Below are 23,031 nucleotides of genomic sequence, written 5' to 3' on the forward strand. Positions count from 1 at the left end.
AGAGTACGCTTGTACCAGTCGCGGCCAGTTTTTGTAGGAAACATGCTGGGTAACAGATTGACGAGGATTCAGGTACCAAAACATCATCGATCGAAATCGATTCAATTTAGAAACTTATGAGTAGACTGTGGATCTTCTTGTAAAATAAAAATTGTCTGCGTCGATTGCAAGAAATGGAATCCAAATTGAATGAGATCATAATCATATTCAATTTTGAATTTCACCTACTTAATTTTGCTATAAATGCATAAAGATCCGCGGTCTAATTATGACAAATACAAAAGAATAATATGCGACTGGATCTGGTAAAACTGAGTTCGTTTATTAAATCGTACTGAACAGATTATGTAGTAGCTTGCATCAGCACACTAAAATTATTGGCGCGGACATGCCTGGTGCGTGTGCACTTTCCTCACGGACTTCTTACTCGGTATGCTTTTTTCATTCTTTTAAATCGTTACGCTTGTCTTTCTGACGCAGTGTACCCCAGATGTCATCCAGGAACCATGATACGCGTTCGTCAGGCAATTTTTTCTCATGCGAAGGGAACCGGAGGGAATGTGTTTATTGGCGCAATCGTATTAGTCCTACAGCCGGCTCTTTATATGAACATTGCAAACAGCTGTTAGCTTTTTTCTAATGGAAATTTCTCGAAATTTGTGTTTAGATATTCCACTTTATGAAACTGCATTTCATTTTGTAATGAATGATTGTCTAATCGTTTCGACCGAGTAACTTCGAAGTGTTCTATGAGTATCAACCACCCGTCGATGGAGGAGAGGATCCCGGCCGTTGGTGTCGCAGGGGAGGGGGCGTTGTCGCTGTGTGTTTCTAAACTGGTAGAAGGATAGGGAGTGTTGACGTCCGATTGTTTATTTTCATACTTTCGAACGATCGCGACTTTGGAGCCACACACATATGGAACCGGCCAGTGTCGCCAGGCAAGAGTAAAAACAACTATGTATGTACATTGTACATACTGTATGGCTAACAGTCTGCGAAACCATAACAGAGCTGTAACTTCATATTAATAATATTATCTATATTTATAAAGACGTACTCAGAATTATAGGGATCAAGTGATAGTTTTGTACGCCGATTTATTATCTCTTTATTTCTCGTAGTCGGACATATTCGTGTTACAAAGTAATTCGTTCCACTTAACAAACATTCCGTGCTGAATAAAGAAGTAAGGAAGAAAGAGGGTAATGAAGTCTGCGAGATGCTGCGTAATTCTTTTTTCACAATTCGTTTATTATAAATAACAAGATGTATATTCGGTGCGCACGTGTTGTTTAACCTGTATATTTATATGTATACTCAAGCTCCGTCTAAGTTTTATTTCGCTTACTGTACTATACCTTGTTTACTTTGAGTTGTTCTCAATAACATATTTCCGCTACGATCTATCATGACGATACTCTCTGCGCGAGGAATTCGGAAAAATTTTGCGTCATAGGCGAAAACTCCACGTAGCACCCGATGGAAAAACGAAAGAAAGGATCGTTCATCCTCCCGCGAGATTTCAGTGGCGTTTTGAGATTATCGGTTTGGTTGTTCTTTCTTTTTTTTCTTCTCTTCTTTTTAGTGATCGATTGTGTGCAAATGAGATAGTTTTTGTCGTTTTTCTTTCTTTCCTTCCTTAAACCCTTCGTAACCAACGACAAGGTTCGCGAGCCCGTCGAGCGTTATAGACATTCAATCACCGTTAGCACCTGGAATAGACACGCTTTGAACACGAGAATTCGCGGGCCGTCCCTCGAACAATTTATACAATAGAATTTCGCGCGTGAATCATAACGAATGCAATTCGTAAAATTAGCGTTAATGATATGCGTCACCTTGAAAATCTTCAATGAAAGATAGGATCACGATTCTTTTACGTTTGAACGACCGTGCATGGACGTGCACGTTAGATTGGTTATCACACATTCTTCACGATATGTTCAATCAAATGCAATTAATGGGCTGGGAGAAAAACGCGTGACCGTTGAACCTCGGTGGACCTAATCCGTTCTTGAATGTGCCTATAATGCAGTCCCAAGAGCGACAAGTGGAAACGAAGGGATTAAATGGTAATGGTTTTGGTTGCGGTAGTGGTGGTGTCGTCGGTGGTCCTTAAAAGCTACATCTTCATTTTTTTATCTTCAATTCTTCTCTCTTTTTTTTTGTCGTTTTGCATTTGTTTTGGTTTGTTTACTCTTATAGCGCTCGCGTTAGCAATGATTAATGCGTGCATTCCTCCGATCCTCCCGAAAACCGAGCCTCAAACATTTCTAACAACTAAGCTGTCGACTATTATTCTTGTCTCAATTTGCCGTAGTCTAAATAACGCGCCATTAGGTATACATCTAGAATATAGTTCGCTCTTTTATAAACTCTCTTTTACATGAAACGATTAAACCCACGTCCCACGGTACGTCCTTTCGTCCTGACTTTCGTCGTGTTTTCGCGCGTGTCGGCCAAACCCCTCGATCGGTATCGGTAATTATTGTTCTTCTATCAGGGAAAGTTAATCCTTTTGCCCGCACAACGCACAACAGTACACGCCATTGATGGTCGTAAATGCCGTACTACATTGTCCAAAACGGTTTGCCGAAGATCTACGACAGGCGCAGGCGCGGATTGCCCCGTGGGGCACTGTCCTACTCGAGGAAATTCTACACAGAAAGGGCACGGTTGGGGAACAGTCTTTGCGCAAAACTGGCCTCGCTCGCCCTGTTGCTCCGTGGGGCAATCCGGAGCGCCCGATCTACAGCCGCAAATAAACCGGATTCGAAATTTCTCTGGTTTGTCTATCGTCTTTCGGAACACGTGAGAGATCGCAAAGATTCGTGCACCGGTTCTGCGCGTAACTGAAATGGACGCCGCGCCGGTCTCCATAGTTCGTCCGATATGTGAGGAGAAGTGTTCGTCATTTTTCTCCGATGATGTCCGACGGGTGTTTCGGTGGCGATTAGTACCATGAATGCAGCGTGTGTAACCGCACGGTTCGTTCTAGAGGGCGCGCGAAAATAGGGAAAATCCGGGACGCACGGGAATCATCTGGTATAGAAAACTAAAGGCGGTGAAACATTTTTTTTTTCGAAAGCTACGTACGACATCATGTAGCAGGCACGTCTTATCATATCACGCTAAAGGCTTTAAGAAGCCCGGTGTAGAACCGTATTGAGGTACCGAACCAGATGCTCCTCTCTCCATTTTGTTATTCGTCACTTCGTCTTCTCTTCCTCCTTCTCCTCCTCTTCGGTCTCTTTTCCGTTATCGTTTATCGTTCGCCTTCTTTATTTCGTTTAACGACTATCTACCCTCGATCGCTACTCTCTTTCGCAGAGGCTCTCCGAACATACACACTCGCTTCTCCGTCTCTTTCCGAGCACACACGCCCGGAGAGGACGCCTCTCCTTCTCGTCTAATTACAACTTTGTCTCTAAAACGCCTCGGATTAAGGAAAGGGTGTGAACGGCGCGCGAGCGCAAACAAACGAACCAGCGTCTCCTCCCCGCGGAGGAAAGAAACGCCTCTCTTCCCAGGAAACGACGCGCCCGAGGACGTTAACGCGCGGTGTCCTCGAACGGGTTTTCCTTTGTCTCTTACTCCTTTCTTTTTTTTGGGGATAATCTTTTTCCGTTTTTCTCGCTTTTGTTAACACGAAGCACATTATCACACGTGCAGGCCTACGAGAAGTTTCTTATCGAGAGAACACGGGCCGGCCGCGACGACGGCCGGATTTTCTTACGCGTTTCTTTTTTTAGGCTTACTTAGATTCTCCTTTTCTCGGTCTCCTTTGCGTTCACCGTTTTGCGTGCAACGAACAAGCGAGACCATCGAAAGGATACTTCGACGCGTCTAATGCCGATACCTACCTTGACTTGTTCTCGCCGGTAAACGCTACCGTCCGATCGTCGCCACGTGCACCACTATTGCACTTAGGCTTGTCGCGAGCGAATTCGAGCTCCTCGAACACCCCGGCACTTTGCGGCTATTCTCCACGGTTATTCAAAAACTGCTTCGGTTCCAATTAACACGTTCGCTACTAGAAAGCTCGATAACGTCGTATCGGTTTGAACGGATACCGTGGTTTAGCCCTTTATGCCTTAAATAATTTTTGTAATTTTCACCATTTTCCATTTCCAAAATTGTTCAAGTTCATTACGAAGTAATGAGTGCTCTCATTTGTCATGAATGCATAAAACCCGCAATATAACAGTGAAAATAAATGAAATTGACTTCGTAGGATGTTTAAATCAATTTCTTTATCGTTCAAGTCATTTCTTCTTGCAGAATAATAAAAATCAGTGACGTACATTGACTCGCACCATTTTTGCATTAAATTTAGTACATATATTTTAACGGAAATGGCACTTGTGTGAGAGTGCCTGCAGGGCATAAAGGGGTAAATTTCGATAAAGTATAGTACAAAGGTGCAAGCAAGTCCCACTGATGGGTTCAATAGAATGTATTCAGCTAAGAAATGCTAAGAGAAATATCAGTTGCCACAAGATTGGTCAATCAGTTAATTTCAATCAATTCGGGCAGTATAGGATTCCGAAGCATCGCAGAGTTTCCCCTATATCTTCGTTGTGAAATACAAGTGTTTATGCGTCGGACAAATTGCAGTAATCAGTTCAACATGGTAAGGTATAATTAACTTATAGATTTGTCGTTTGTCGGCTGTGAAGATATTCGTTTTTTTGGGTCCATTATTCGTTACACCCACGCGCCGCCATGGTCCCCTTCCAGGATCACGTGCATCTAACACCGCTACATCGTTTCCGTTAATATTTCCTCAACGTTCTAATGAAAATGGTCGATGCGTTTACATATACCGAATATTTTCCAAAAATATTTTAATTAAATCTATTATCCGAGAACAAGTACAATTTATAAAGTTACGTAACATTTCTCGCGAGAAAATGTCGACAACTTACGAGTTACAAGAAAACGTTATAAACAAGTCATCGTTGTACAACAAGAAGAACAACGGACTCGCTTGCTTACATATGTTCCATGAACGTTTACATGAATATCGAGTAGCGAACGTGTTAAAATTATAAATAACTGACAAAAATATCTTCCTCGTAGATTTCTGGCTTGCCGTGGCGTCCATCGACTGACGAAACTGAGCAAGAAACAGTGAACAATATAGATTAGTGGATGGTCTTCGCTCTTGCGAACAATTCTTACATTTTCATCTTTGTACAAGCGTTACAACTTCCGATCGTTTCGAACCATACGCAATACATGAATGAAAGTGCTCCGAAACAAAACGAAATAGACTTAACGATCGCTACGACCTGTTCGCGAAGACGGATTAACAAACACGCGGAAGTTTTCCCGCTCAAAGTCTCGTTTCTTAGGCAGCTCGGGTCGCCGAAGTGGGAAAACGAGCGGCGTGGATCTCCGCTCCCACGCAAATCGGAGATGATAAAGGTTCTCTCGAATAACCGGGGAGAATTGCGTGATCGACTGCGTTCGGCGTCGGCAGCGACGCCTCCCTTACTTGTTGCGCCTACTATTCGTTCTCTCTTGCTTCTCATATGAACACGGAAAGCATTAGTGCGCGCTTCTCTACGATGCAGTGCTGCCAAACATTGTCTTACTCGCAACACAGTTCTATTTTCTCGTCCCATCTCCAAATGGGATCCCGTTCGATCGCCAGGCCCAGCCGATATCATCCAGAAGCATCGAGGCCGTTGACGTTACCTCCGCTGGCCTACTCTGTCTCTTTCCTCTGCTCGTTTCTTCGTATTCTTACTTTTTTTTTTGTCTTTTTATGTACGGTTTCGTTCGTTTTTTAAAAGTCGTGTTTATGTAAAACGATGATCTTTTCGTTGTCTCCGACACGTTGCACGAGAATCGTAAACTGCGCGAACACCGATGAATGCGATGGTTTTCGTTTGGTTTGAAGATCATTATTATTACGATATTTATTAAGTTTTTTTTCGCTCAATTCCACGTTTTCGATCCTCGAATTTTGTTATTAAAACACGGAGGAGGGTGAGGACAGGGGGCGGTGGCGGTTGTTTCGTATGGTGTCGGCGGAAGTGGGGGGCGTTCGTATTGTTCGTTTAAAAAAATACGCTGTTCCGTGTGAACAAAGATATTCCGTAAACAACAACAGTAAAAATTCTTCGAGTGTGTCACCGCAAAAAAGTGCCGTTGCGAGTTAAAATTATGAATTACGCGGGGTTTGCGAATCCGAATTTCCTGGTTTTGTTTTAAAAGTCCCGTAAGAGACACACCGTGTGGTCCGTCTCGATCCAACGTGATCCAATCGATAAAATCACCTGCTTCTCCTTGTACTTACAAACAACGATTCTCAATCGTGAAACGTAACTTCTTATACGCGAAAAACAAGTAAGAAACTATTTAAGTAATACCGACTACCAACGGAAAACTAGAACTACAGAGTCTTGTTTACCGTCGAAACAATTGTTCTACGTAATCTTAACGGTGTCTAATAAATAAAGGATGGTTGTGGGAAAGATGGGGGTGGGTGTAGAGGATAGTGTTACAGTCAAACGAATCGTTAAAAACTATATAAAAGAGAAAAATTATGATAAAACCGAAACGAGAACGTTTAGTGCCACGTCGATCGTTGCCCGGACGAAACCTCGATGAGATTTTCGACGCGTTGCTCTCGATTTTTGCGTGTCTCTTTTTCGTTTGTTTGTTTTTTCTCGTTCTTTCTGTGTGTTTCTTTTTTCTTGCTATTTTTGTTTTCTTTCTTGTGTCGTTCGAGAACACGATCAATGGGGAGTGGTAACGGCGAAGGTGGTTTCCGGATGAGGATTTAGCAAACGACCGCCTCCGATATGGGATTCTCGGTGATGTGTATAGTCGCGGTGGGCCGGTCGATTTTCTTAATGCACACGTGGTTCAGTTCCTCGAGGGAAGCCAGTCTGTAGTCGGCCATTTTCAGTGGTGAGAGCGGTGCCACTGTAAAGAAAGATAAAAGAAAATACCAAGTCAGAGCGATCGGTGTGATCGGGATTTCTGTTCATTCGACCACGGTCTACGTTTTTCGTTTGATTTCTTTCTGTTTTTTTTTTGTTTGCGAACGGTACACCCACGTTTATGTTCCATTCAGTGAAAAGAAAAGATCGGATTCGGATTCGTTATAGCAATCAGGAGGCGTACACGTGAGATACACAGAGAGACACAGTAGATAAAGACACAAGGTTTTAGCACACGATCGTCGGAACGTAAAGACGACAAACGTGAGGGAAAAGAAACGAAAGAACTGAGAAGACAAAGAAAGGCGCGCATGCATAGTAACGGGTAGAGTTCTGTGTGTCGGTGAGATTGTTTCATGTGCGACGGCATGTGAAGTAGCACGATTATCTTTGTTTTGCTATTCTACTGCCCAGTAGGTGCGAGTCTTTCGAGAAGTTGCACTTTTTTTTTAGTGTGTTGTATACGTTAGTCGACAGTGTCGTATCGATAGCAAACGTTGCTACGAGAAGAGAGATTTACTGGTTTTTCTCGATCGAACAGCCACCAGATTTGATTCGTTGGAAATATCGAAAGGATGTATTCTCCGGGAAGGTCTCTGATTTATCGTCGATTGGTAAAGAGAGCTCGTACCAACTACTGATAAGAGACCATGAGAACACGGACGAGGTATAAGTCGAATAGACCTGACATACTATACGCTATCGTGGCAATATTTTCCGAGCCTCTAGAATTCTACCGTGACGTTATCAACGGGGGTTGATATCGATTATAGCACGAAATAAAATCGAAATTGGCACAGGCCTTTATAGCAATGAACGACACAATTTTATAACAAACACAATTTCTAGAGCTCTGAAGGAATTGGTCGTTTAAAAGTATTAAGAACTCAATAAGTTACAAAATATACTGTGATTTTATGGTAAGGAATTCTCAATTCTTCATTAAAACTGTGATTAAATATAAAATATAGTCTGTAGACACACATTAACACGTTCACGACGGGGCGTGTATCAACGGATGAACCACGTCGAGAACGTGTTCGTCACTGCTGAATCATCTATAATAGAATAAAATTTCTTCAACGTAAAAATTTATTGCAGACATCGATGCGTTACAAGTATCGCTATATCCTTGCTCGTAATAATTATATTTAATGACTATTTGTATGATAAAATAGTATACTAAGTACCAAATCGTTATGCACATGACACAAGAGGTGTTAGGTTCCACTGTATTTTTATTTTAATTCAATACGAATCATGATCTTATCCAGACTAGTATCTTCGTCGAACTGAAACCTCGTTGAAGTTGAAGTCTAACTCAAGTTTACTTAAGAAGAGAACTTATATCAATGTGTGATTAGCAGGTCGGTATGGTAGTTAACTTGAGCCACGAGAGTCCATAACATGTTAGGTCCATTTTTCACCTCGCAGATGATGATGAGCAGCCTCGGTCGATGAGGATTTATCGTGAATGAATGAAGACGAGTGATATGAAGGAACCGTTGAACTAGAAACTATGCAAACTAAAAATTATTATAGGATCAATCCAGAATTGGTACAATACTCATTTCGTACAATATACCTAACTCTCTATTTACAAATCATTGAATAACACTATAACGAACACTTTTTCTTAAACGTATTTAGTATACACAATAGAATATACATATATACATACTTATCCTTTTCTCCAAAGAACTGGATTCAAATAGAAGAGAAACAAGTGTGATCTTATCCGTGCCATTAAAATACATATATCGCGTAAAACTAGAATGATTTTTCGTGTAAAAAGAGAATTAGGTGCATGTCAGAATGAGAAGATGCCGCAAACATTAGGCTAGGCAAGACAGGCCTAACGTCAGGGCTGTGCTCCTATTGTAATATTTAGTTTATAATTTCCTGGTTCTCGAAAGTAAGCAACCGTGAGGGGAGGTGACGACTCTAATAGATGCATGTGAGAAGTTGATGAAGCACAGTTCAGTAAGTCCGCGGGGATAGACCCCAAACGTCCGTAGACAGTGTATGTTAGTAATGTGAGAAGGAGGAGCGGTTAGTTGCCTTTCAGATAATCCTTGCGGGACTGTGCCCGAGGCTGTCCAAGGCATGTTAGTCGTGATAGAGAGACCGTCGTCGGTTAGTAGCTCCCGATAAGAGTTTGAATTCCGACTTACTTAACACATAGACGTGGCCTAACCGACCAACTGCGCGCTTGACTCCTTTGCGGCCTTCAATTCCTAATTACAATTACCTTCGGGTGTTGTCGGCGTGACGGGCTTCCGCGAGGATTTCACCACTAAAACGCATAAAAAAACAAATTCTCTTTTAGAGACTCCAAGCATAAGAATCGGTGAGGTGGTGGTCGTGGCGGACGTTCTTTTATTCAACACAATCTGATCGAAAAAATCATTCTCGGTGCGATGCATCGTTAGGCCAATTGTCGTGTACCAGTAGAAATAAAACAAAAAGGTAAGCGGCGACCCTCGTCCATTAATTCGCTCGAACAATGAGTACACATCGCTTTAGAATTCTATTAATAAAATGGACGAAAGTCGCGAACACTTCTGCTGTCGCAAACAAGTCGCACAGTCTCGTGAAACAGTGTCGCTGTTGGAGATTCGAACAGCAAAAGCGCAGACTGGAAGTCGTCTAACACCGATCGAAGGAGTTACTGGAACTACGAGCGGGTTCGAGACTATCGCCTACAAACACTACAGAGCGTCATTCACGGTGTTTCGGTGTTTAACCGAGAAGCAAACAAAACAGCTAAGAAGCCTAAGGGCACTACTCGCTAGGACACTACTCCAGCTTGAACAGACTAATTAGTAATATATACGTACCACTCGATCGATCCGAGACGCGTGGGAAATAAAGGCGCAAGTCGGTGAACATGTATTTTTTCGTTCGTATTAATACTTAGTTTGCCTTCAGATGATGATCGATTTAAAAAACAAAAAATAGGAGAACGAGAGAGAGAGAGAGAGAGAGAAAAAAAAAAATAGAAAAACAAAGAAACTCTCGAAGAGATGGCGATTATGGTGGTGAGACTAAAAGTGATGAATTCAACGTGTAATCCTTTTTCAAACCTCTTTTTATTCATCAAGTCGAGCCAGTGGCTTTCCAGCGAAGGAAAGTACATGATCGAAGACGATGTTAAGTCTCGATGTAACCCGAGAACTCGTCGAATCGAACCGAGCCAGTCCGATCGAATTCAATTTCATCGGGATCAAATTTTCAAGAGCAAGTACAATACGATCATCGGTCAAGCGTGTGTTGCGACGATCTCAACGTGCATCGAGGATTAACAAGGTCGCGCCGTTTTGTTCGTTTTTGTTTCTTCTTTCGTATAACATGAAAACTCTATACGTAATAACAGAGACGATTCGTAACAACAATTAAGTTAACGACAGTATCCATGACAGGAACAGTTACGTTAAATAGAACAACACGGGCGTACTTGACTAACATACGCACAAGATACCTACCCACATAAATTAAATAATAAATTCATTGTCATATGCGAGAGAGATAGATAGAGAGAGATAGAGAAAAGAGGGGGGTGGGGCGAGGGAGAGCAGTCGAGATCAACAATATATAATATGCACTTTAAGAGAGGGGGGCAGGGGGTAGCGGAGAGAGAGAGATAGAGGGAGCAGAAAAGCACTGCGCCGACAAAATGCTTCGCGATAAATATACACCGTTCTTTTCCTACATTATCAACTGGGCGATAGTGGTTTAAAGCGTTGTGTCATGTGATAAGTGCTATCGTGTTTCTGTGACCAAGAAGCCAAAAAGAATAATAAAGTTCGATTTAGCCGGGCGGGGGGCCAGGCGTTTGATCGGCGAAACGATACCACTTTTGCGGCCGCATTTCTGTATGCTGATACCCTAAAGCGTTCAGGACAACGTTCAGCGTGTGACGAATAAATAATAGAGTAACCCGAGCGGATAGGACCGTGAATGGCGGGAGATAACGGCCACGCCAAAAAGGGAACGAACTATAGCTCGCCTTCTCCGTTCCATGATCTCGGGGACAGCTGGAACAACGTTTACTCGCAACTCGACTAAAAGTACAGCAGTTTCTCTGGCGAATCGAGCTTTCGGTAAAGCTTACAACCACCGAGCTGGCTAGCGGGTCCCGAAGGCAAAAATGGTCGACGTGACTTAATTTACAAAGCGTGACTTCTTCGTTTACAAGTTCGATAATCGCACGCCGACTGACACGGAAACGTCCCGATGAAGAATTCAGTTCGACCCGGTCAGACCACAAACGATCTCGTTCGTTTTTCTTGTTTTCTTTATTTTCTTTTCTTTTGGTTTCGTGTATTGACACACGGCTGGCGTCGAGTCAAGTTCGTAGGCCAAATATTACGGATACTCGTGACACGCAGCGATCGATGAAACGAACTTAAGCCTACGGATATCCACGTGATCTACGACACTTGCTTTTTTTTTTCTTTTTCGTTTTCTTCTCGTGGTTTCGTAGGAGAGCACGTGAACGTTCCCCCTTTCGAGCTTTCGTTATTCGTGTTTTTTCTCTAGTAGTGATGAGTCGAGCATGCTTGAGAGAATAGTTGACTAATTGATATCGGATGCTGATTAATGTAAATTGTGAACGATTCTACGTAATTAGACTTGTGGTAGTTTGAACGGAGAGTGTTTGTTCTTATTCTCGAGTCGAGGTGATTTTGCGTGCTCCCCTACGGGGCAACATGGCGCGATTCGTTTATACCGGTGACGATCGATGGGAGTAATCATTTGACAATCCGATAAGTAATGGCTAAAGTGTGGTTCGCCAGGGCGCTCACTTACCATATCCTTCGCCCTGCAGAAACAGTCGGAAAGCCTCGCTTACTTTGCCTGGTTGTTCTTCCAGCACCATTCCGCAATCGGAAATCTGCGAATTCAAGCAAACGGGTCAGTATTCAACCTTTTATACGGTGGACATCTAATATCATTATCTAACATCTTCACGAAGTCTGAAATATTTAGAGATTTTAATCAAAGAAAGAAATTGCTCGACCTCTTAGCTGCGACGACTACAAACTGTGAACAACTTAAAATCAAGACTGCATTGTATATTTTGATTCGGATACCTAGGAAAACATCGAAATTAAAATGCACTTGGACGTGAAGCTAAGAATAAAAGTGAAATTTTATTGATCGAAGTGTTCGTTTAGCAAGATTTTAGATATGCACATGCGACACGAATGCATGCGACCTGTAGTGCAGGCATTCCACTTGATTTGATAATGGAAGGTCGTATTTAGCTTTCATAATGGGGAAGTGGTCTTGAGAAGCTAATTGAGGTTCATGTAACACCACGATTCTCCCGCATAATTTCAAAATCAGAAAATGTTCAATTGTTGGAAGCTAGCAAAGTTTTTCAGCAATTTATGTAGGACATAGGAATTAAATAAAAACTGACTGCTCCATGTAAACAATGTATGGAAGTCACAAAAATATTTATTGTGTGGAAACATGTTCGTTGCCAGAACAAAAAAAATAGATTATTTCATTGAATCCATTCAAAATGAATTATTTAAATGTAAATTGTCGATTGTTGGAGGCAGCTCTAATAATTGGGCCAACCACTGTTTACTGACCCATCAGTTTCGGGCTGTGGTGGGGGCAAGGTCGCGATTATAAGGAGACAGGCAAAGCGTGCTCGTAACGAGAAGACGCTTTAGTCACGCCAGTGACGTATGTAAGAGATAATGCTGTCAACTGTTCCGTACCTTCATCCAAGAGCTGTTCGTCGGGTCTAATCGACCATTTAACGTGACGGTGTCGTCGACGTGCGGGCTTAGAGCTCCGGTGATGTTCATGACAGGTACGACGAGCGTGGTAGGTATGTCGTCCTTTTTGCGTATCGGGTCTAATTCCCTCGTGATGTTCAGATCCGTGCGGCGGATGTAGCTGTCGATGAACAGGGCCAAGTTCGTTGGGTTCACGTGACGCTCGAAGTAGTTTTTGTACACCTGAACAAGGTCATGGTTCCTCTCTTCCGTACCCTAGAACATGTTCGCCAATCAGTGTTCCCGCCTCGATCGATCGTACAGACATAGTGATCGGAACAGTGACATTCATTTAAGCGCGCACAGTGTTCGTTGGAACAAACCCTCTTGTTCGTTGCAAATTCATTCTCTAGGGCTCTAGGCTAATCCTTTGAGGACTAATCCCTGTGTATGCGAACAGTAGAGTCTTTCTAACACTCTGAATTCTTTCAAATGATTCATATTTACCGTGAATAAAGTTTTAGCAGCGATACTTATTTTGTTAAAAAGATTTGAATGTGTTTTGGAAGATATAGCAAAATGATAGTCTATTAAAATGTGACCAATGTAAATAAGAAAAAAAATTGTTTGGAATTATTTGTACAGGTTTGATTTTTCCAATTTGTGAAATGAGAGTTATCGAATCAATAGCCAACGTGTTCATTTATTTTAACAAAGGCACCAGCTGCATAGACACGTCTCTCTCAGGACTCGATAATTTGCAAACAAGTGAAAGGTTTGTTCAGTTTAATGAAGCTTCTAGTTCATTGTGCTGTAGATATTCGCATACACAATAAATGTATTCAATCTGCAACTTATTCATAAACTATTGATCAATTTGCGATATTCACTGGTCACTGAGAATTATCTGCTTCTCCTATGGCGAATGCATTGACCATTACAACGTACCAAATAATGGAAGATTTATATTTGCAAAGAAGATCATGTTTTGCCTTGGCTTAGAACGTTCAGAATTAATTTGCGGACATATCACCCAAATTTTCCGAGTTCGTTCGTTTCGTGCTACTTGTTTATGGTACTACCGCTAGCAAAAGGTTTGTCATTAGATACAGAAGTATCACTTGTATCTGTGAGGTACAAAATACTATTGTGCATGGCTAGGACAGATATACAGTACGCCTAAAAATAAAAACTGTTGTTTATCCATTACCAAAACGGAAAGACCGAAGAATAAAAATGTTGCTTGAAGAAAAGAATGTGTCCAAGCGACACCGAAGCTGAAAAGAATCTCCTTACAAAAAATTGCTGATTTGAGAAATGTCGCAGATGCCATGCGTTTGACAGCACACGCGATAGTGCAAAAAGGACTGGAACTGTTCAAATAATTCGAAGAATCTGTCTTTTACTGGAACGGTAGTCTCTGCGAGTATCAATACGTATTGCAATTTTCATGGAACGTTTTTAAACGTTATGCATTAAACTAATCTAAGTAATAGAAACAGCTGAAGTCGTTTAGTCAACTTTTCCAAAAGTTACTTCATTTTAAAGGGCGTACGGAGACTTTTTTTAACTTTCTCGAGACTAGACTGCGGATTTTATGCATTTATGACAAAAATGGATTGGTCAGATACAAAACTGTAAGGATTTCTGAAAATTATTAGAAGAGGAAACACTTTCATTTATATTCTGCTTCCTACAATTGACTCGAACAATTTTTATTTTGCATAAAGATCCGCAGCCTGCTGGAGACTCCTCGACAGGATCTCGAAGATCGAGGTTTCTCGGACAGGTTCACGATTTTCCATTTGGACCGAAAAAATTCCACCGGCCAGGTTGTATCTCCAGTTTTACGGTCCTATTTCCTCGAGCAACGGGCCAAAGCAAAACCCAACCGTGAAGACCTATCATTAGCCTTGGTCGGTGGAAGAAAAAAGGTTAAATGAGAAACGGGAATGCGGAGAGAAGGAGTGTGCTGGAGGCACGATTCTTATTTCCGTTCACGAAGTTCGTTTCTCTTCGTCTCCGTTCCCGCGTCCAATGACGTTTACGCCGATATCCACCCCCCGCAATCCCCCGCAACGTGCGATTTCCTACGGTGTGTGCGGTAACTCTATTAAGAAGCTACGTGTTGCATAATGAGAGCACGAGAATTGCCGTTAATCCCCTAAATCCAATTTTCCAGGTTCCATGGAAACACTCGACGATGTAAGCCTTCGTCAGACCCGGCTCTGTCGTCGATAAATTACCGACCTACAATGGCGGACGAAAGAAAGCTTCGAAGATCAACGACGCGAAAGAAAGCAGTTTAATTTTCTAAAAGGCAAGTGGAAAACTATTTCAGGTGTACACAAGAAAACGTACAATATATCTCCTTTTTATCAGACAGCTTCTATGGACAAGTTCTGTCGTATTTTAAATGAGCAGGTAATCTTGTTTGTAAATCAAGAACACATGTTGCTAGTGAGTTGTTACAAATAATGGAAATTATATCATTGAATAATACTAAACATATATTTTTATAAACTGATCCAAATGTTTTCTTCAAAATACGACAGAACTTTCCCTCCAACCTAATATTTCTTTACAGAATTTTCGAAAAGAAAATACATTTGATGCTTGCTTGAAATATTCTGTGTGAATGTTCCATTCACACGATGCAATCCATCATAAGCACTTCTCCAAATTACACATTAACCTAATCAGATCTTGTCAAGCACGTTCGTAACGAACAGCTTCGATCCTTTAATCTTTACTGTGGTCGGTTTGTGTCTACTTCGCGGTGTGAAAGCTCATTAAACGTGTTAATGCCTGCTCATTCTGAAGAGAGCTTTTCCGTCAAGCAACCTCGACAAAGCTTCGCAGGTCGTCGCCGAAGTTATCGCCTGCTTCCTTATACATGAAACTACTTTTATGTGTGCATTTAGCTGTGTGTATCCATCGAACGAACAGGGAGAAACTTTTTCGTTGACGTTGCCCGTGTACGGAAAAGTTTCTAATACGTATCTCCACGTTCCTCGTTGTCGAAGTATGCGCAAGTGTTCCGTAAAGGAGCACGAGATAAATAGATTATGCGCACATGCGACGAACGCTGCTGTTGCGAAAACTTTGTTGCTTGTATCACCGCACTCGATCGATTCTGCACTATTGAAATTCAGTGTCCGTTAACTAGTACGTTTCAATATTAACAGGAATGGAAGTGGAAGTTATTGAAAGCAGTGCTCGAAATAAAAGTGAAATATACTTTTTCAAATTGTCAAAAGTTCCTTAATGTTCCTTGGATGGATACAGCAGCTTTATGATTGGTGTAATTATTTCACTGGATCGATCTCCACGACGACATACAGGGTGTTCAAAATAGGTTACCCACTCTGAGGACGAACAATACTCGCTAAATTGAATGATAAATGCTCTCGCTATACTGCTTTCCGTCCAATGCAGTGTATAAATTCAATTTTCGGTAACCTTAATCGTCACTTTGACGTCTGGAAACGGTGTTCTAAGTGTCCTTTCACGTGCGCTTAATGGCTTCGAATTGTTCGAGCTTCCTGACGTTCGCGTTCATTATGAAATGCAATAGTTTCTATTGTAATCAAGAAATAGATTCACTTCTTTGGAATTATATCATTAATAAAGAGAAAAACAAAAGATGGATAGAACCTGCAGCTCCATTAACGTCGGATTTTGAAACTTACAAAGTACTTTGCAACTTAATTCAACAAACACTATATTGCCCTCGTTTAGGTATTTTGTAACACCCTGTACACCAGAAGAGTCTCGAACAGAATGATTGCATGGTTTCGTCGATGATTGGTGACTAATCTTGAAATCGTGTTAATTTAAGACTTACAAGGATGGAAAGATGATATTGTTTATTCTGCTTCATAATATGTCGCTTAAACGGAATCATCTGGAATTATAAAATTAACGTCTTCAAATACGGTTAAGCGGTCGAGATACGGTAATTTCTATAATTTGAAACATTAATCATTGACTAGACTGCGGATATTTCTGTGAGATCATGAATATATCGGTCAGTTAATTGAAACATCGAGTCGTTTAAATAGAAATAAACGAGAAAAGCTGAATTTTTCAAGAAACTCGCTCCTTGTCCGTAGTCTAACAATCGAGGTAAAGCGCATGTACATATACAATAATATCGATAACTAAATCTAAAGTGTACAGGGTGTGCTATAACAATTGTTGCAGGCGAAGAGCAGGTGATTCCATATCGAAAGCAGAACATCTAGCAAAAGATAATCGATTCTAACTCGATGGCTGTCTAAAGTTTCGATTCCAAACTATCGATGTCGCGAAGACCTTGCGAGACGATCTTCGATATCTAAATGGTCGATACCGAGTCTATCGTAATCGCGCGACTGCGGGTGTCTATGTAGCAATGATTCCTCGAGATCCAATTAACCAATATATAATTGGCGATGTAGTGTAAAAACGTGAGTCAATATCGAATCTGATAAACACTATGAAAAAGTTGTCGTACAAAACGCTACTGGGCGAAAACTAAGAATCAAAATTCCTACGGCACATATTCTGTTGTTAAAAACGTACTCTAACAAAAATTTGTGAAATATTCAAGTACCAAGCCTCTACGTTAAAATTTACAGTATACAGGGTGCTCTGAAAGAGACTGTACACTTTATCACTGCAATTTTGATAAAAGCGAAGTCACATTTTTAGATAAGATAAAATAAAAATCTTTAAAAATAAATATTCCAGTAGCTTGCTTAAGTTCGTCGATTCTTTGGAATAAAAGTGTGCTCATTGTGGGATAAAAATTAGTCTTCCTACTCCTCTGACTGCTATTATAATGATTGAGTAAATTCTCGAAAAAGTGCACAGCAACTTTCCGGGCACCGTGTATAGAAAAACGGGGTTCTTACCCTGCCGAAGTGGTGCCACATCAAGTAATCCAGGACTCCTTGAGTCATGCCCTGTGATCTCAGGTGACGAACGTTCATCTTCTGATAAGCCCACTCGATCCAACCTGCCTGCGTGGACACGCAGTTTATCAAGCACAGAGCGTTGACCTTCTCAGGGTGAGCAAGAGCGAATCTGGCGAGTATGTTAGCTCCGGCGCCGACTCCAAAACCGATTATGGACTTCAGGCCAAAATGGCCCAAGACGAAGAGCAGCTGCTCTGCCAGTTCGTCCATGGACGGATAAACGTAGCTAGAATACAGTATGTTTGCTTAGCCACGCTTCTAGTTGAGCTTCTCTTCGTTTCTCCCATCGCTTTTCTTATTTCAGCCGAATTTCGCACGGCTCGATATGTTGGTACAATTAATTTCTGAATGACGGTGAATAATTATACGAGTATGCAAACGCGTCACGCGGTAGTCAATGTGTTAACCAGCTATGCAAACCACAAGTCCGACCATTTTAACATCCGAGGTTCACAGAATCTCAGGTTTTAATGTTTCTCGAAAATCGTAGCTATAAATAAGTTCTAGAAAAATCATTAATATGTACCAAGTTTTCCCGTAGAAAAATTATCCAAGTTAAAAAATAAATTAAAAACTAAAAACCATCCAATTATCAAATATTCCAAGATGAATATCTAACCATTGGCTAACAGTCATTGAATTAGACCAAAGTGTCCCATTAAAATCTAAACAATTTAGAATATACGTAGGAATACAATAATAATTCAGTTCTTCACAGTTCCTTATGCTCTGTGCCGATCGATAAATTCAAGTTTTCAATCACATGTTCAGCCTGAAGCTAATTAATTTGATATTTTTGCGTGACAGATCATTCTACATCCTTATTATCTACCTTCCCGGTAGTCGATATGATAAAAACAGGCTTAAAGTATCACTGACACTATCGATTGACCGCTAATACATTCGGATATGGACTCGTCATGAAATTTTACGGATTTGGCACGCGAACGGGAATCGTTTCGCGGGCACGTTGCATGAAAATCTGCATTGCAGTCTAAATTATTCTGTAACACGCTGTTTAGCTACGTGTGCGTCGAGGTGAGCCTCGATTGTTTGAGGCCAGCTTAATCGGAAGTCGTAGGCACTGTCAATCTTCTAATTGAACGCTGTAAACCATCCCCGACCATTGCGTCACATTATTTCTTTGTGACTGAAAACATGCTACATACATTCGTCTGATCAAAAACGAATCCATCTTGTCGCATTCACAATGTCCGTGTTATTCGTTAATAAAATAAAAGCTACTTCAAACGACGTCAGGAATCACCCTTCTCAAGGAAGTACACTTTTGGGTCATCCTGTAGAATTTGCATAATGTGAAAGTTGGTGTACAGAAATTTTGTTGTGGTCACGAGAGACCCCACTACGCCAGTTAAAGAATAAATCTCTTTACTGTTCTCCGCTTAATCAATACTCATTATCGTCGCTCATGCAACAAAAGCCCGCAGTCTAATTATATTATTAAAGTGAAAACTTCTTTAATTGCTGGGCAGTCAATGAGTCTGATCCGTCACGCTCCGACGCGAAACGCTATTGGGCTCCTCCGAGTTTACCCGAGCGAGCAAAAAACAGACAGGAGTGAGTCCCTGACTTTTTCCTATTCAGTAAATGAGTCTGATCCGTCACGCTCCGACGTGAAACGCTATTCGGGTAAACTCGGGGTAAGTTTTCACTTCGATCATGCGGTCTTATCCGCACAGTTTAGGTCTGTTTTTGTAAGTATACACGTGATACGCGTGTCGGGAATGGACGAAAAGGCTCGGGGCGATTTCGCGCGATACTATTCCACAATGCGTGGGAGGTTGATTGAATATTGGAAAGGCGGATTGCGCAACGGCCGATAAGATCGAATCCGTACTAGTGCAAACTGCGATAGAGTGAAAGCGCGCGGCAAAGAGCTCGCGATGCGAGCACGAGCGGAGCGGAATCTATCTTTAAGACGCGTGGAATGATCCCGCGGTAAAAACGGAACATCGTCGGGGCTTCGACTAATTAGAACCGTTAATTGGGCCATTGATTCGCACTAATTGAATTCGCCGCGGTCAAGTGACGCGTGTGCACCGTGAGTTCTTGAACGGGGACGAAAACGCGCCGCTCTACGAATCGATTTTCCCTTTGTTCGATCGCTGTTAAGCCGAGTACTAACTTGATGGTTGGTACTAAAAGGATTAACAGAGTCGGTGGTTGAATGCGAAGAGAATAAATCGCTCGCGGGTGACGTTTTTTTCGCGGTTATCTGCCGCAGGATAATCTCTTTGTTGCGGAACCTCATCTTGCATAAGCAATAATTCAGGAGATATTGTCAAGTTACATTTATAGAGATAATTTGTTGGCTTTGCGTGTGCAGTGATGTATAGATTGCGGATCTTTATGTGAATTCATGTTTTGTTAGATTGAGAGAGTCATGTTTATTCAAAATGAATAAATGAAAACATTAGAAGAATTGAAGGAAGAGGATCAATTTCTATTTTAATCTTGTTTGTTGCAGTCGAGGCAAAAAATTTTTATTTTGCGTAAAGTCAAAGTTGCGTTACAGTCAACTAATTCAGTTTAGTTAATGTACACGTTTTCGTGCATGCCATATGTTCGTTTATGTTACGAAAGTATAAAGATCCACAGTCTAGTGGTTAGGTCTACACGGAGCAAGTGTGTATTTGAAAGACATTTAAATTCTGCAGAGAAGGTGAAACCTCTGTGAAAAATTCAATTATAATCGCAAGTACACTCACTCCTCAGGAAGCGTTGATCCACCTTCCTCTTGACCCGGCGCGTTCACGTGGTACACGCAGAAATTCTCGAGTAGAACACGCATGTCGATGTAATTGAAGAATGCTTGGAAGCTCGATATATCTAGAAACAACGAGAATGATTTATTAACGACAGTTTTAGACCAGCCTACGAACAACATAATAATTTTTGTCAATCATGTTCCGCGGTTCACTCTGTATATAATATATTAAAAGAGATGGATACCTATTCACAATGTAATAATAAGTATACTGCGAATATTTATGCTTCACGAAAAGGGCTAACAAGATCAATTAATTTAATAATAGGGAAAGAGAGACTATCAAAATTGAAAAGTACAATTGTGATTACTAATTCTCAGTTCACACTTTGACTGCCACATCTTTTTGACATAGCTTGAAAATTAATTTGTACAATCTATTAAGTAAATCAAATTTTATAAGGATCTATGAGTTGTGAGGTTACCAAAATTATTATTAAACTAAACTTCGATTTCTCTATTCATGCATTATTAAATAAGTCGTTTTGGCATTGCGGGACTTTTATGGACATAAATGCGACACTCAAGGTAACACGTCGGCTTTCTTCTTACTCTTCAACTTCCAAACGAACTACTGAAAAAAGTAAAATTCGACTTCACCGTCTAGTTCCGTCGTGTTCGCCGCAAAAAATACGAGTTTGCATAAAGTTTCGCAGTCTATATGATAATGACGGCGAAGTTACTCACAGTTAAGGCCTAAGTCGTGGAAAGTGAGAATGCCAGGTTTCGCCCGGTTTCCTTGCACAGCGACCAGCAAACTTCCCTTGTCGGTCTCCACCCTCTCTTCCCGCACCGAGCTGTCATCCCTCGACAGATATCGCAACGCAGGGAATTGAAGCTGAATATTTTTCAGCTCGATGTCGTCCATGCTATCTGAAGGCATCGTGCTGCGCATTGAAAGAAATTCATGGGTTACTCAAACCACACCTTTCCCACGTCAGTATCCATTTTTCAGCCTCGTCGATTAACAATAAAAGATCGGAGACGCGTGAATATGTCCCGAGACCTAGTCACCTGACACCGAGTGTCCTGCATAAAGAGTATCTAACTTCCCAAGGCCTATTAAGTCAGGCTAAATTTATTGCCTGCACGTTTGCCAGAGTCTCAACTAAGACTCGAATCACCGAGCTGTCAAAGTCATTCTTTTTAAAATTTATGTGTTGAGGTTCGACGCTATTTTTATCGAATAACAAAATTTATCTTCATTCTTTAAAGAGTTAATGGTATTTTTTAGTCAGTGGTAAAAATCGTATTTTGTGAAGCTGGTTGAATCTTCTTTTCATTATATTTTATGTTTAATCGTTTTTTATATAGAGAATCACTAGTCTACTATTATAACATTTGCCATTTGTCCAATTTGTCTAATAATTTTTCTTAAACCGTATTTTGTGAAGTTGGTTGAATCTTCTTTTCTTTATATTTTGTAATTAATTTTAATTTTCATATACAGCATCACTAGTTTATCATATTAATCCTTAACTGTGTTTGTTAGGTTTATAATGTTTGCCATTTGTCGAATAATTTTTTTTTTAAACCGTATTTTGTGAAGCTGGGTAAATCTTTTCTTTATATTTTATGATTAATTTTAATTTTCATATACAGAATCACTAGTCTATTATAATAATCCTTAACTGTGTATAACGTTTGGCATAAGTGTGACAATAAATTATTTTCTAATAATGTTATCATTATTAACAATTTAAATGGATACATTTAAAATTAGTATCACCACTTATTGCATATTTTAATAACACTAAAAACTAATTGATGTGCAGTGAATTACAATAAATCAAAAAGTAGTGTAGTCATTTATTGCATCTTTTAGTGAAACTAAAACATAAAATTCCTGACATTTATCTAAATTCTACCGTGTCAATTTTGCAAAACCGAAGTTCGATATGTAAGAATATCTGAACGGAAGGATAAATTGGATAACGAAATTCGCCGCGCGAATATTTTACAAAGGAGTGTCAGAGCCTTATGCCCCCAGTGATAAATTGATCGTGTGAAATTAAAAAGAACCCGACCAGAGAGGCTAGGAAGCTCGATACGTATTAATTTTAACCGGGCAGCTGCGGAAAACTACCGCCGCAAATTACGACAATCGATATTCGTTTTGTCCTTATCGACATCCGCCTGCGATACTGAAATATCCATTCCCGTGTTAACGGAAAATTCATTTTTCTAATGCACCATTAAATTGTGCGATCCACTTTCGCTCTGTGTAAACAGTATCGCTAGTACAGTCGCGAACAAAAGCTTTGATGGAGTTGGCTTTCCATTATATAACTTAATAACATTGAACGCATTTATTCAATATTTTCTACGAAGTCTGTTACAGTCACAATAATTGTAATTTTTAAACGAATTAATAGAGTATCATTTTATTCCTTACACTTCTTGCATAGAAACATGTAATCAGCTCTTATTAAACTAGCTGTTAGTTTAATAATTATGCTAATACTTTTCTGCGTGACTCGAGTCTTCTCGTTCAGGAAACATTAAATTTTTATGCTCCACGTTTTGCTTTGTAAATTCCGCTAATGAATGTACACTTTTTCCTTCTATCTTTATCTGACGTACAT

The 23,031-nt window shown here is 40.6% G+C and overlaps 1 protein-coding gene and 1 long non-coding RNA gene across 8 annotated transcripts in view; one reads left to right on the forward strand and one right to left on the reverse strand.

Annotated features, from left to right (window-relative positions):
- LOC143212763 (uncharacterized) overlaps nucleotides 1-23,031 on the forward strand; it is a 69,343-nt gene that overhangs the window by 6,403 nt on the left and 39,909 nt on the right. For all 4 annotated transcript variants that reach the window (XR_013009767.1, XR_013009764.1, XR_013009765.1 and 1 more), the window contains one exon: nucleotides 14,880-15,017. This is a non-coding gene — a long non-coding RNA (uncharacterized LOC143212763). The remainder of the gene's footprint in view (nucleotides 1-14,879; nucleotides 15,018-23,031) is intronic.
- Mesk2 (misexpression suppressor of KSR 2) overlaps nucleotides 6,801-23,031 on the reverse strand; it is a 58,188-nt gene continuing 41,957 nt past the window's right edge. Inside the window, exons 4-11 of one of the 4 annotated variants that reach the window (XR_013009761.1) lie at nucleotides 21,134-21,333; nucleotides 20,388-20,508; nucleotides 17,596-17,884; nucleotides 16,545-16,604; nucleotides 12,698-12,973; nucleotides 11,772-11,856; nucleotides 9,134-9,255; nucleotides 6,801-6,942 (exon numbers count right to left, since the gene is read on the reverse strand). Coding sequence is in view for 1 of the 4 variants with exons in the window: in XM_076431876.1 (XP_076287991.1) it covers nucleotides 8,370-8,476; nucleotides 9,211-9,255; nucleotides 11,772-11,856; nucleotides 12,698-12,973; nucleotides 16,545-16,604; nucleotides 17,596-17,884; nucleotides 20,388-20,508; nucleotides 21,134-21,333 (1,183 nt within the window). In the remaining 3 variants the exon portion in view is untranslated. Of the gene's footprint in view, nucleotides 6,943-8,033; nucleotides 9,256-9,799; nucleotides 11,857-12,697; nucleotides 12,974-16,544; nucleotides 16,605-17,595; nucleotides 17,885-20,387; nucleotides 20,509-21,133; nucleotides 21,334-23,031 lie in introns of those variants that run through there. The other 3 variants (XR_013009762.1, XM_076431876.1, XR_013009763.1) reach the window with 3 other exon arrangements.

The sequence above is a fragment of the Lasioglossum baleicum genome, chromosome 10, assembly GCF_051020765.1.
Source record: "Lasioglossum baleicum chromosome 10, iyLasBale1, whole genome shotgun sequence".
NCBI lineage: Eukaryota > Metazoa > Arthropoda > Insecta > Hymenoptera > Halictidae > Lasioglossum > Lasioglossum baleicum.